The sequence below is a fragment of the Tursiops truncatus genome, chromosome 18, assembly GCF_011762595.2.
Source record: "Tursiops truncatus isolate mTurTru1 chromosome 18, mTurTru1.mat.Y, whole genome shotgun sequence".
NCBI classification, from domain to species: domain Eukaryota; kingdom Metazoa; phylum Chordata; class Mammalia; order Artiodactyla; family Delphinidae; genus Tursiops; species Tursiops truncatus.
In genome coordinates, this window is record NC_047051.1 from 18,085,762 (window position 1) to 18,101,005 (window position 15,244).

At 33.3% G+C, this 15,244-nt stretch overlaps 1 protein-coding gene across 9 annotated transcripts in view; it reads left to right on the forward strand.

Annotated features, from left to right (window-relative positions):
* The window catches only part of CAB39L (calcium binding protein 39 like), a 100,310-nt gene that overhangs the window by 36,697 nt on the left and 48,369 nt on the right, over window positions 1–15,244 (forward strand). For 3 of the 9 annotated variants that reach the window (XM_073795177.1, XM_019936610.3, XM_019936605.3), the window contains one exon: window positions 14,452–14,593. In XM_073795177.1, the coding sequence (XP_073651278.1) occupies window positions 14,483–14,593 (111 nt within the window). In that variant the 5' untranslated portion in view covers window positions 14,452–14,482. Of the gene's footprint in view, window positions 1–1,796; window positions 2,174–12,661; window positions 12,769–14,451; window positions 14,594–15,244 lie in introns of those variants that run through there. The other 6 variants (XM_033843697.2, XM_033843699.2, XM_019936603.3 and 3 more) reach the window with 4 other exon arrangements.

A 15,244-nucleotide genomic window follows, 5' to 3' on the forward strand; every position in this document is an offset into this window, starting at 1 on the left:
CTTCTTGATGCCTAATTTTTAGGTGTTAAAATTTCCTTGTAACATATTTAAATTTCTAAACTGTACTTTAAATAAGCCAGATAAAGAAATAATTTTAAAATAAGTATATATGTTAAGAAATATATATTTAATATATATGATATATAGATTAAGTAATAAAGCCAAGATTTATTCACTTATTTTTCATAAGGATAAACAACTAAGTACAAATAATTACCTTTCAATTTATTTAAGCTCATATTCTTAAGCTCATATTTTAGTTCTGCAGAGAGTAAGATTAAAGTAATAATAGGTCTAACAACTATTTCTGTCAGCTCTATAATTGGGAGATCTGTTAGAAGAGCACAAGACTTTTGAGTGGAAACATAGTGGGAGACAGAGAACCTAAAAGTCTTTGGCACTAAAGAACTGGAACAGAGGACTTCCCTGGTGGCTCAGTGGTTAAGAATCCACCTGCTGATGCAGGGGACACGGGTTCGATCTTTGGTCCGGGAAGATCCCACGTGCCGTGGAGCAACTAAGCCCGTGCACCGCAACTACTGAGCCTGCGCTCTAGAGCCCATTGAGCCACAACTACTGAGCCCGCGTGCCACAACTACTGAAGCCGCACGCCTAGAGCTGGTGCAGCAGGAGAAGCTACGGCAATGAGAATCCCACGCACCGCAGCGAAGAGTAGCCCCTGCTCGCCGCAACTAGAGAAAGCCCGCGCACAGCAACAAAGACCCAACACCAAAAATAAGTTAATTAATTAATTAATTAAAAAAAGAAAACCCCAAAGCAGGCTCTGACTAGCATCCTCACAGAGCTAGCATGTATTCCAAGCTTACCTTTTAACTCCAAAGAATCTAATAAAGGCCATCTAAGCCTGTCACTAGCCATCCCACTCAGCCTTCTACCTAATTCCTCATCCTCAAACCTTGCAGAAAGATCCATAATTTTAAGAAATTTTACCCTATAATTATACATGTATATTAATGAAAAAATGTTTTTTGAAACCTTTAGCTTTTAAAATTCTCATTGAAGAGGTATTACGTATCCTGACAAATAGTGCTTTTGTGTGATGGGGTGGGGAGGGAGGGGGAGACATTCTACACCAAATAGTTACATTTGGTTTGCACATAAATGGTGTAAGCTGCTCCATTTAATAGTTTTGGTGTTAATATTTCTCTATGTTCTTTATAATTTCCTTTTTATAACTAAATTGATTCTAAGTTTCAAAATATACCGTATTTTTTAATAAATTAAGTTTTCACAAAATTACACTGAAATTAAATTATGAATACTCATTCTAACACCTCCCTTGCTTTTTAGAATCTTCTGATCCGTAGTCAGAGGCGTTATCCATTGTGCCAACGCCCCCTCCCCCCCACCTCCCTTGCTTTTTAAAATCTCAAGATTAAATTAATAATACTGTGTATTTACTTGCTACACTTTCTTATTATGATTGGGAATAGCATCTTCCCTGGGAATCTAACATATTAGCAAATGAATCTGTTATTATCACTATCAACATGCCTTTGTTATTTAAATTTTTAAACAAGATGGTCAGGCCAATTTAATTTGTTGACAAAACCATGCATGAACAAGTATAGGACTTAAAAGGAAAAAATGTGATGAGAAAAAAATTTTGTTTATACCTAGACTCTTTTGTTTTCCTTTGGCCAAGAATTAAATTTGCCTCAACTTAATTGCTTTACACACATTCTTGTGACATTGCATGATTGGGAAGGAGGAAGAAAAAGAGGGAGCTGTGACTGTGTGGTATGTATCTAAAAGAGTGCATTAGAGGAGGAGAGGAGAACGCATAAGCAAGCTGGTTTGACCAGAAACAGAACTGCCTGTGACAGATTAAGAGACAAGCAAGGCTTGGAATCTGAGAGCAAGCAAAGAGAGTGGAAATTTACAGCTGCCCTGTGTGAGTGTTCAGTGATCATTTTCTGCTAACTTTTTCCGGTGGTAACTTACTCTTCAAAGAGGGAGACAGAAAGTCAAGACAGGATTGTGGAAACTCTTCTCTGCCACGCTTTGGTAATAGGAGGCACCCTCTATTAAATGGAAGATAAAGGCTACTTCATCTAAAGTGCTTTGAGCCCCAGAGAGAGCTGTCTTCAGCACCTCACCACGTGTCTACTTTTCGTTGCTTAGGCGAGCCTGGGCTTTTCTGTAACATTTGGTGAGTATCAACCAGGTTACCTATAATGGTTCACAGAGATGGAATTAATATGATAACCTTTAGTTTAGCTGAGGTTTTACAGTTATTGCTTATATTTTCATTTTAAACTGTGCTGTTACCTTGTTTCTTTGTGCATGATAAACTGCTGTTACTAGGAGAGGTTTTAAAAAACAACTACAAAACAATACTTCTCTGTTGCCTAAGGCACTTGAATCATTACCAACTATTCCGTGTCCATGGAATATCTTATTTTGGAAATGGGTTTTTATTTACAAAGAGTTTCCAAAAATAAAATAGTGGCAGGATACCATTTTTCATGTTTCTCTTTCAACTGAATAAAAATTCAAAAGTTACCTCGTTCCGTCTATTTTCAGTAAATTTAAAATAATCATTGTGATGTTTGATATTATCAATTACAGCATTCCCTCATAATTCAATTAGAAATGTTAATGATGCCATTAAATAAAGGGATATGTAATTTGAATGTTGAATGCTTCTGTTAGAGCCAATAAGTGACACATGATTTTTTTCAAAGTTCTGGAGTGAAAATAAAAATTAGACAATTTACATATCAAACTTACCATTTGATACAAAATGAATGCACATTTCAAATTAAGGAATAAGGCAGTTATTTTGTTCTTATAGCTGGCACCAAACTCTTATATAATATTGTTGTTCTGCTGAAGAACTATTTTAACCAGATGCATATATGTATGTAAACAATAGAGAAGAGAAAAAAGAAAAAACTCTTAAAATATATATTCACAGTCCAATAAAAACTTCATTTGTACAATCTTAACTTGGGAGATTGTATGCTAATTTTATATGTTTTTTTAAAGGCATCGATGGAAGGCATGTAATCATTCTTCTGTGTAAGAAGGAAGTATATATTGTTAGCTGCAGAAGTGAGTCATTGCTTAAAGATGCATCATTCTAAGCAATGTTTCTAGTTTGCCAGCCTCAAAAAAGATGTCCTTAGTTATTGATTCAAGTGAGTCCTTTAAGGCAGAACAACTTAGCAGAAATGAAAACTTAAGCAAGGTGTCAATGAACCTATTAAAAGGGTTTGTACTCTAGATATAATGTAAAACTACTGTACTTTCTCTAATATTTCCTGTATGTGTGCAGAAGCCTGTAGAACAGGTTTTGTTTTGTGGAGTTTTTTTAACCTATTGACCAGTGTATAAAAAGAAACTCAGCTTGTCTGTGAAAACCTTTTTAGGACTAGTATCTTATACTTGAAGTCAAAAGTAAATACAATAGAGATTATATCACAAGCCAAATTTTACTTCTTTACAGAATTTCCCACACTCAGTCCTTAGACTGATGGAAGATTTACACATAGCTTCACAATCTTCCAAATAATTTTTTATTTTAAACTAGTAATTCATTGGTATTATCTTAGTAGTGGCACCATTTCTTAAGCCTATAGGATTGTAAATATAGAAATAAAAAATAAGCCATCCCCAATTTCCAAGTGTTTTGTACCTTAGAAGTTTATTTGTGAGTGGGTTGTTGGGAATTTGGGAACCATCTTCTCTGGGAAACAATTTAACAAATAATGATTGCTTGGTGTTTATTATAGCCTAAGTTTATATTTCACTTACACAATAGAAAAACCATCACCACCCTGAAAAATATTAGAAAATCAATTACAGTGATGAAACTAAATATAAAAACAATTACAAGTTGAATAAGACATTATTTTTCCTAAATATTAATACTTGAAGAAAAGCAGTATGTTTATAAACAGCATTTCTAGGTACTTTTATGAGCTTCCAAGATAAATTGCACTGTTTATGAGATCTAATCTTATATTAAAATCAGTGATTTTTCTTTTCCTTGCTACAGGAATATTTCTAGCCATTGCTTTTATGCTTATCAGCCATTTCTGAGATCTAGCCCAGTGTCTGGCATATAAGTAGGTACCTAATAAATAGTTACCAGATAGGGACTGAACTCTTTCTTTGGTATACAAAAATGGAACTGAGTAGTTTTTCCAAGGTACCCCAAAAAGGAAAGGGGTTTAGGGGCACACAGTTTTCATTACGAGAAAGAGAGAGCCAAGAATTGAATTTTAAGAAGCAAACAAAGCAATACTAGTACAGAATAGGCCTAACTGTTAAGAGAAAAAGAGAAGACTGTGGTGTAACTTGGGGATAATCTTGAATGAGTAGGGATGATGATGAGGGGAGGCAATTTATAAGCTTGGTATCTTGAGTACATGGGACATTCTGAAGTAAGGTGTCAACTTTAACTCAGAAGAATTATGTATTTGCATATGTGTACTAGGACCCATATGAAGAAATGTGGCCTATTCGGAAAACTCAAATTAGGTCTATCCAAATTAAGTTTAGTTACGCTGGCCCTAAAAGTTTCTCTACAATAATGGATAATAATGTGGAAAATGTATATATATAGATATAACTGAATCACTTTGCTGTATACCTGAAACCAACACAATATTGTAAATCAACTATACTTCAATTTTTTAAAAAAAGTTTCTCTAAAAGGCCAAGATATAAAATGTTAAAGTTAGTACTGCAGTAAACATATGTAATGAAATAAACAATACAATGAATGCAGATTATACTTAGATGATTTTTAGTGGCAGAAAAACCTTTCCATCTGATCAAAAAATACTTTCTATGTTCTATTTCAAATCATATTTTAAAAGTAATGATTTTGAGTAGTTCCAAGTGGCATATAATAGGTGCTTAATAAATATTTGTTGAATGATTGAATGAAATAATGTGGAATAGTTTGGACAATTTTCCATTTCTGAGGTATGGATGTCTGTGTACATGCATGTATAGATTTATAATGCAGCTTAAAGATAATATTTAGCTGAGATTCCCTTAAGAAGGAAAAAATCTCTGTTAGCATGCTTTTTAATTATGGACATACTTAGTGTTCCACTGGTAATTAAAATAGTTGGTTTAAGATGAAATCTTTGCTGTTTCTAAATGAAATAATAAATATTTAATTTTATGACTTATATGTCTTAAATTTCCAGCAGAAACTCATCTAGTCTCTTCCAGCTGTGGAAGGATGAGAGGTCATATTAACTTACCCATCCAGAAGAACTTTACAATCCTGGAAGTCTATAGGATGAGAGATAATTTCAGCTAAATCACATGCATCTTTACTCTCCCATGTTAATGTTTTATAGATTGAGAGTTCATAGATAGGCACAGGGCTTACTGAAGCTATGAAATGGTTGTATTTCACACTGTAACTATAAACTTTGCCTTAATACCAGTAACAGTATCTAACCAAAATTTGATGATTATTTTGTATATGTATGTGCTTAAAAGAAAGACACGCCCCCCCAAAAAAAAGAATTACAAGTTTCCCTTGATAATTCTGTTGTGAAAAATAGCCATTTGTGAATTTCAGTGAGAACTGATGCTTTGATTACACTTCCTAGTCTTTGAGAATACTGACCTAGCTTCAGATCTCTGCTATAAATTGAGATTATGAAATTCAAATGTAAAATGATTATCCATTGACAATCTTTATTAGCTAATAGATGTAGAAAATTTTAACTCCAACAAATGACTGGAGCTGTCAACAGAAACATTACTGTGAATGAAGTTTCTGGTTGTTTTTCCTGGAACAGTAGTCTAGTAGGTTAATATTTATAATAATAAATTGGTAGTTGTATGTCTTCCTAATTTCATAAACTAGTTCTATTTTTAAATTGTTTCAGTGGTTACAATACATTAGAATTAAGGAGCAATTCCCAAGGACATGGGTTTTTTTCTTGTAAAAGAGTTTTTATTCTGATGTAAGTCTGATCAAGGCTTCCAAATGAGTAAGGGTACATAAAACACTTCTTACAAGTTTTTCATTTCTATGTAAATTGTTCATTTTTGAAAATGGTGCTCCCTCAAACTCTGTTAACAAAACTTATAAAAACAGATCCATTCTTAGTCATTTTGAACTGAGAAAAAGGATGATCAGTGAAAGTTCTTATTTATACTTTGTCCACTGATTTTCACTTGTTTCTATAGGTCTTCAAGTACAAAATGCAATTGTGGTATCTTCTAATTACATCTGGGAAGTATATTTTAAAATGGAATGGTTGAGGGATAGCGGGCATTGATTGGAAGGTACTTTGACATATGTAATATGTTTTATAATGGATTTGATATCATAACATATATAACAATAATGATATGCTTTGTAGTTTATTATATCTGTGAAGGTAATCAATGATTTTGTGGTGGGAAGAGGCCTATTTGGGATGCAACAAATACAGTAGAACATTTAGGTGTACTTTTTTTTATTTTAAAATTTACATTCAATGAAATGTACCCATTTTAAGAGAACAGTTCACTGAATATTGACAAATACATATACTCGTGTAATCTCCATCCCATTGATTTTTAAAAATGAATCTTATTGGCCCAATTATTTGCCATAGGTGTACTTTTTGATTGCATTAGTTCTATCTGTGAGTCCTATTTGGAATAAAACATAAAAGAATGGTAATTTCTGAACTTTCTTGAAATTTATTTTAATGTGATGGTTTAATTTTCTTAGTTTGAGCGAAGGTACCTGTGACTAAGTTTAAATTAGCAAGCTCTGTGAAAGGCTTTTGGAAATCTTCCTTTCTTACTTATTGTTCATTGTAAAATAACCTATGTGAAGGAAAACAAGGCTCAATTTTGAGTTGACTTTCTTACAATGAGTTAGCAGTTTGGTTATGTTTTTTATGGTTTTACCTATGGAAATCTTGAGACTTCTCTTGTCTTCAATGATAAATTTCCCACTCCATTAAGCTTTCGTGGAAAATCTTTGAACTGAAAACTATTATTGAACAGCACATTTGGAGGTTAGACATAAAGGCCTAGAGATACTCATTAGCCACCTACAGATAGACATTTATTCCCCTTTAAAATACTTTAAGGGATAACAGTGAGGGTATTTAATGCCCCAAATGACCTCTTCTCCTAGCTTCCCTTTCCCTGGCCCCCTTCAAACACACTCCTCTCCACTTACGTCACTGAACATGTTCAGATGAGGTATTTGAGGGATTGACTTTGGGTCATCTTTAGAGGCGCTCACACATAAGTTAGGAATATGAAATATTCTACTGTGCCTTAGGAAAGGGAATGCTGCCAAGCTGGCAAAGTCTACTAAAAATCTACAGGGCCTGAGTTCCCTGGGAGCAGAGCTGAAGAATTTTTTTTGGCTTTCTCTCCAGAATCTGAGCCAAGTGCTACTCTTAATGAAATTTCATAGCCAAGTAAAAGAAATCATATTTGTTTGACTAGTGCTTTGAAAAGACATGATGATCAGATATTCCACAGTTTGAACTTTAAAAAATGGTGATTTAGTCATTAAAAGTATCATTTATGAGAAGGTGTTTCCATTGTAAAAACATTTGCATGATCTATTTAACAAAGTTTGGGGACAAAAGAAAAACGTTGAAGGAAGAAGAAAACTAAGTATTTATAAGCCAGCTACCCAGAGGCAATCACTGTTAACTTTTTTAAATGATTTTTTCTATGCATAGGTTTTGTGTATTTGTGGTTTTGTTTGCTTTTACATAGTTGTAGTTATGCTCTATATTATGGGATGGTGTTTTTTTAACATGTACATTTCATATTCTTTGTAAACATTTTCATAGCCATATACTATATTTCATCAAATCTAAGAAGCCATTGGTTGTAAGGCATATACTCTTGTACCACTAAGAAAGAAAAAAAACAAAAACAAAAACAAACCCTGCCAGTTAGTATAAGGTCCCATCAATTGTAAGACACATGCACATTTTAGAGATGTTAAAATATGGAAAAAAAAGTTATAAAGATAACCTTTATTAGTTTATTTTCTTAGGACAGATTGATAGAAGCAGAATTACTAAAGTCAGAGGTTGTGAATATTTAAAGGCTCTAGATCCATATTGCCAAATTATTATCCAATTTATACTTCCACCAGTAAGAAAAGAGAGGGCCTGTTGCATCTCACCATCAATAGAATTGAATTTTCTCAAAACAACAACAAAAAACTTTGTTATATGATGGGCAAAATAGTCCTTCACTTTAAGTTTGCATTTTTCCATTATAGAGAATAAACATTTACTATGTGTTTAACTGTATTTCCTCCTTTGCGGTTTTCTAATATCTATGCATTATTTCTTAATGATTTTCTTATTTGTCTTAGATCTCTTTTTATAATGATATTAGCCCTCTGTCTTTCATATTCATGTCACAGAATTCTCTTATTTGTTGTTTGCCTACAATGTTTTTATTATTTTATCCATAAAAATTCAAAACAATTTATTAGATTTGTAACATATTTATATTAACTGATTTGTCAGTCTTTTTTTTTTTTTGAGATTTATTTCATCACTTCTAAAATTAGAGAAATTATTTTACATCCAGAAGTTTGAAAGTCACTTATAGTAACATCTATATCTGGCCTCTTTTGTTCCATTGGTCTGTTTTTCTTGTGTCACTTTCACTTATAGCACTTGATAGCACGTTTAATTTCATTCCCTCGTAAGAAATCTTCCTTTTTAAAACTCGTTATCCTTGTGAGTTTTTTTTGGTATTCTTGGCTTAATTTAGTTACTAAAAACTTTTTTGGACTTGTGACTGGAATTGTATCAAATTATGGACTTTAGGATTATTGACATTTTAATGATATTCAGTTTTTCTATTCAAAAACAAAATAGGTTTTTCTATTCGGTTCTTTTCTTAGTTACATGGGTTTATTCCCCACTATTATAGATAATACAGAAAAATATCAAGATGAAAAAATTTTAGATGTATCACAAATCTCATTCATATAATACCATTAACATTAGCTGAGCCACATTCCAGAAATAGTTCTGTGGCTGTATACAATTAAAAGGGTGGCTTGCTGAAGGATTGAGTAGACAAATAGACACATCTTGTACATCTTTAAGTACGTCTTTCATTTGTTAGTTTTCTACTTCAGGAACAGTAATTATCCTTATGTTGGATTATCACTGTCCATTTTCCATAGTGATGGATTCTTTATTTTTAACTTTTTATTTTGAGAAAACTAAAGATTCACATGCAGTTATAAGAAACAATACAGAGAGATCCTGTATACCCTTCATCTAGCTTCCCCCTGTAATGACATCTTGCATACTAATTAGCAGGTAGTGAATTAATGGATAATGATCAGCACTTTTTAAAAAAATAATGTAGGATAGAACAGATAGAACAGAATGGAATCTATCCAGAGGGCAAGTATTGTTTCATGAAACAATTATACAATCATTTATACATTCCTTTGCTCTGGATCACAATATAAAATGCATTTCTTACTACAAGTCACTATTTAAAAAGTTGAAACCACTGCCCTAGAGAAATTCTCATACAAATGTATAAGTAGACTGGCAAAAGAATCTGTGTTATGATCATGCGTGTAATAATAAACAATTGAAAACAATTAGAACTCGGAGAACTGATAAATAAATTGTGGTATAGTCATACAGTGAGATGCTATACAGCACGTAAGATAAACGTGAGATTTGTGTATTAACACAAATAAATCTCATAAACACAGTGTTGAGGGAGAAAAAAAGAAACTGGCCATGTAATACCATTTCTATAATGCTTTAAAGCATACACAACAATATCACATATTGTCTGTAATATTAGTAGAAGTGTGAAAGCATATATAGGTAAGGGTAATGATAAATAGGTACAGTATGAGCCAGAGGGAAATGGGATCAGAAAATTGTACCAAGAGCATTGCTTTAGTTGTTTTATTTTTTAAGCTGGGTGGTAAATATACAGGAACTTGTTACATTGTTCTCTATTTCTTCTTCTAGATGCCCTAAATATTTTATTTAAACTAAATTAAATTAAAATACCTAGGGGAAAAGGTCCTGTTGAAGCATTTTGATTAGCTTGATGGTGTCACAATCCATTTGTGAGCCAATTGCTGTAGCCAGGGCAGTGGAAGGAATACTCTGGCCCCGCCTGGGTCATGTTCCCACCCTTTTGGTAGGGTGGGGTGGGAAGGAGAGCAGACAGGTCTAGCACCAGAAAAAACATGCACCAAAAAGTACCAGAGATTTTCTTTTTCTTTTACTTTTCTGATTCAGTTATTTCTAATTCTATTGTTATTTCCATCATTCTTTTCTTGAGATTTTTGAGGCAGTTTCCTTTTTAACTTATTTAGTTGAATCCTTATTTATTTTTATTCCCACATGAATGCATTGTAGATTTGCACCCTCCCAAATGTTCTGCCAGCACTATCAAGGCTCCCTTTCAAGAACTATTTCTGGTTTTTAGCATTTATTTTCTTGAACTCTTGTGGGTTTGACTCCATCTCATCTTTTTGTAAGAATTTTAGTAGGTGTACACGGTCTATTCACACATAAATATGTTGGCTAGAGAGTTAATTGTGAGGTTATAGACTTTCCCTTTCAGAACTCTGTAGATTCTCTCCATGGTTTTATGACATGTAGTTTTATGGAAGTCCAAAGACAGCTTAATTTTTATCCTTTTTGTTGTTAACAGTCATTTTGTAGGAATGAGCTTTAAGAGAAGAATGTTGGTTTCTTCTAAAAGCCACAAGGCACTGAATTTGGGGTCTCATCATTAATCTCAACTAGAAAAATTCTGTAAATGACCACATTTAGATCTTTTTTTCTGCTTAGGCTGTTTTATCTTTGTTGTTTCTCTCCATTTTTTAGCTCCTTTTGCATTTGTTGTCTTCCTCCACCTCTTTTCATTGTTGTAATACCCGTTTTTATAGATAGAACACTGTATCTTCTCCATATTTCCATAATATATACTATACACACATACACACGAACACACACCAAGTACCTTTTCTCCATCATTTAAGTTTGTTTAACCTTTTCTGGCATTCTGGCAAAACCCTTTGTGTGGCTGTGTCTCCCACTACATTGTGCACCCTCTGAAGCTTATTTTGCATTTACTAGTGCAACGCCTCACACCTTACAGGTGCTCAGTAAATATTTTCTGAATGAATAAATATAGACTAACTAATTGTGTACCTTTTGGTTGTCCTCAATCAATTTTCTGTGGGGTCATTTCTGTTGTATGCAGATTTGGATTGCCATGCTGCATTTTGGGGTGTTTCTGTATATGTGTGTATATTATGTGTTTTTGATCTTTTATCTTGACCAACTCTCTTTTTGTCTAAGTTCTTCTCTTCCTTTTTATAATTTTTATTTTACCAATTATATCTATTCTATCTCCTACAGGGAATTAATTTTGGAAGTAACCTTTCCTGTCGAAGTCCACAGGGCATTTCTCCCCTTTGCTTGTGCTTTTTTTTTTTTTTTTAGTAGAAACTATTTATTTGTTGTTTATTCTGTTCACTTACTTTGGAAAGTGGAAAAGTACAATAGGGCCCATGTCAGTCCTCTGATATTTGTGTGCTGCATGGCCTGCTGTCAGCACTAACGCCGGAGGGCAGGCTGATGTGTGCAACCCCACCACAGCTTTCAGTGCCCAGGAGGCATTCACCTGGTGTCAGTCCGTTGGACTTAGCATGGCATCTTCTCCTGTTCCTGCTTCTTGTGTTGTTGAAATATAATGTGTGTTCTATAACTCTGACATAGAATTTATTACTATTACCACTTTATCCCAAGGAAGCACCATTTTCAGGACTCCCATCTTACATACTTTATCTTTGGCCTTGATGGAGTTAGAATGGGTGTGGACCAGTGATGAATATGCTAGAGCTCGCTATATTTGGCCTATCTAATTCAAAATATCATGCTCTATCTTTCTTTAAGAATCCCCCTTGCAGTATAAAGTTTCCTCAAAAAATTAAAAATAGAACTACCATATGATATAGCAATTCCACTTCTGGGTACTTATCTGAGGAACATGAAAATGCTAATTCATAAAGAAATATGCACCCTCATGTTTACTGCAGCATTATTTACAATAGCCAAGATATGGAAACAACCTAAGTGCCCATTAATGGATGAACAGATAAAGCATATGTTCTATGTGTGTGTGTGTGTGTGTGTGTGTGTGTGTGTGTGTGTGTATAATGGAATATTATTCAGCCATAAAAAGAATGAAATCTTGCCATTTGTGGCAACATGGATGGGCCTTTGAGGGCATTAAGCTAAGTGAAATAAATCAGAAAAAGACATATATCATATGATCTCACTTATATGTGGAATCTAAAAACACCAAAAACCAAGCTCATAAGTACACAGAACAAATTGGTTGTTGCCAGAGGTGGAGGGTGGGGTGTGGATGAAATGGGTGAAGGGGGTCAAAAGGTAGAAACTTCTGGTTACAAAATAAGTGAGTCATGGGGATGTATTAAAAAATAAAATAAGGTAACTAAACTGGTACTAACAAATAAATATAATGTATCTGGGCTTTCCCAAAACATTTGGCAAAATTTTTCTTGATATCTTGGTGAATGAGATGAAAAAAAATATGAGTTAAATGATATGACTAGGTGAATTCACAGTTAAAAAACAGAACACTCATTTTACAGATAGAGCAAATGACATGCAGACAAGGATGATAACTTCGGAATCATAGCGGATGAATTACCAACTCAGAACAATTTGGGGGTTTAAGTACCTCCTGTTTGTTTAGCAGGTATGTTGAGTGCCACTTAGCATTATTCTTGATCACAAACAACAAATACTGAAGAAAGTTTTTGAAAGCGTATAAGGTAACTCAGAGATTTGACAGAAGTCCTAGGGAACCAGATTTGGGAAGTAGGAGTCTAGGGAGATGAAGTAAATATTTAGAACCATAGCCAAGGATATGCCAGAGGAATAACTGTTTAGAGTATTGCTATCGACTGCTGTGTACATTTGTGTGTAATATTCTTTATTGATTAATTGCATCATTGTTAATAAGAAAAATATGAGGAAAAATGGAATTAACCCAAAAGTCTATCAATAAAGGTATTGGTAAAAAAAAAAAAATAAAGGTATTGGTAAAATAAATTATATAATAATTTAATAAGAAATTACCAAATACTAGAAGTAATTACATAATATGTCTGTATAATGGATATTGCTATAAAAATATTGTAGTGCATCTAAATATATACTCATAGAATGATATTCAAGATATAAAAAGTGGGGAAAAGTTGAAAAATACTATATTTAGTATTTATTCTATTTTGGTTTTAAAAAATATATTTTTATATACATAGAAAAAATTCAGGAGGAATATGTATCAAAACTGATAATAGTTGTTGCCTCTGGATGACTGGTTAATGGGAGCCTTTGATTTATCACATCATATTTCTGTAATGTTTGAAATATTTTTGCTAATAAATGTAAAGTAAATGAATATGCCTCTACTAACTGGAGCCTTTAATTTTAGATTTTTTTCTAAAAAAAAATAACACATTTTTAGTGTAAATAGGGCAATGACAGCTATATTTGGCTTTCTCTGCTCTATGTAAATAGATGTTCTCAAAAAGAAGAACTGATTTTCCTGTTCCCCTCCCACCTCACCCCCCATCATGGTAGTCCTCATTTCATCAGTGAGTATGCCAGCTGAATGTTTGAAGAGTAAATAAAAAACGGATTCTAAACAATTTTACATTGTAATTTTGTTGCTGTGGAGTGGCATGTTTTTAAACATTGCTTTACCAAAGTATGTGGATCCTAATCCCACTTTTGTTTTACATGTTTTATTTTATCTATGATTATTATTATCACCATCATCATCATCACTCTCTTTAGTCAAAATATCTAGTTTTAAATATCAGGTTATTCTCTAAAAATACTCCTTTTCCCCTTCTTGCATAAATCTTGAATTTCTATTTTAGGAAAGATTTTAAACTTTGAGTAAAAACTTTTAGGTAAACTTTAAAAAATATCTTTCTTAAAATATTTTATATTAATTTAAATTTGGCACAAAACTTGGTGAAACTTGTTTTATTTTTTTAATATTTATGTATTTATTTATTTGGCTTCGCTGGGTCTTAGTTGCTGTACGCAGGATCTTTAGTTGCAGCATGCAGATTCTTTAGATGATATGTGGGATCTTTAGTTGTGGCATGGGGGACCTTTAGTTGCGGCATGTGGGATCTAGTTCCCTGACCAGGGATCAAACCTGGGCCCCCTGCATTGGGAGCACAGAGTCTTAAATGCTGGACCACGAGGGAAGTCCCAATGAAACTTGTTTTAGTTTGACTGATTTTAATGTTTCATATTACTGAATTGGTTATTGAAAACTTATAAGACATTTTGGTATAACAATTTAATCATGTTAAGAATTATAATTATAATTTTTGTTTATTTGTTTGTTTGTTTTTAGCATTCCACATTGGAAGAAGAGATTTCTATAGATGAAAAAAATGCCTTTGTTTAGTAAATCGCACAAAAATCCAGCAGAAATCGTGAAAATTCTGAAAGACAACATGGCCGTTTTGGAAAAGCAAGACAGAAAGACAGATAAGGTATGCGGTAAAATAATAACATTTTTATTAAAATACATGAATAGACCAAAAAAGCTAATGTAAAATCTTCATGAAGAATCCTAAACATGGTCTGTGATGCACTCGTAGGCTCTTTGTAAGTACGTTTAAATTGATTCCGGGTTTTATGCAACTGATAATTGTTGAGTCTGTTGTCTTGAACTCTTCGTTCACTTTCTAGAGCCTCTGACCAACCTTGGATCCCTCTAGACTTAAACTAAGGGGTGACACCCCACCCTCTACCTCTGGCAACCACCAATCCATTTCAGTTATAAAAAAGAATGATATCTTGCCATTTGCAGCAACATGGATGGACCTAGAGGTCCATTATGCTAAGAGAAATAAGTCAGAGAAAGGCAAATACTGTGTGGTTTCACTTATATGTGGAATCTAAAAAACAAAACAAAACAAATGAACAAATATAAAGTAGAAACAGAGTTATAGATACAGAGAACAAACAGGTGGTTGCCAGAGGGGAGGTGGGTTGGCGTTGGAGGGGGAAGAAATTGCTGAGGGAGATTGAGGTACAAACTTCCAGTTGGGTGTGAAAGGTACAGTGTAGAGAATATAGTTAATAACTATGTAATACCTTTGTATGGTGACATATCATAACTAGACTTATTGTGGTGATCA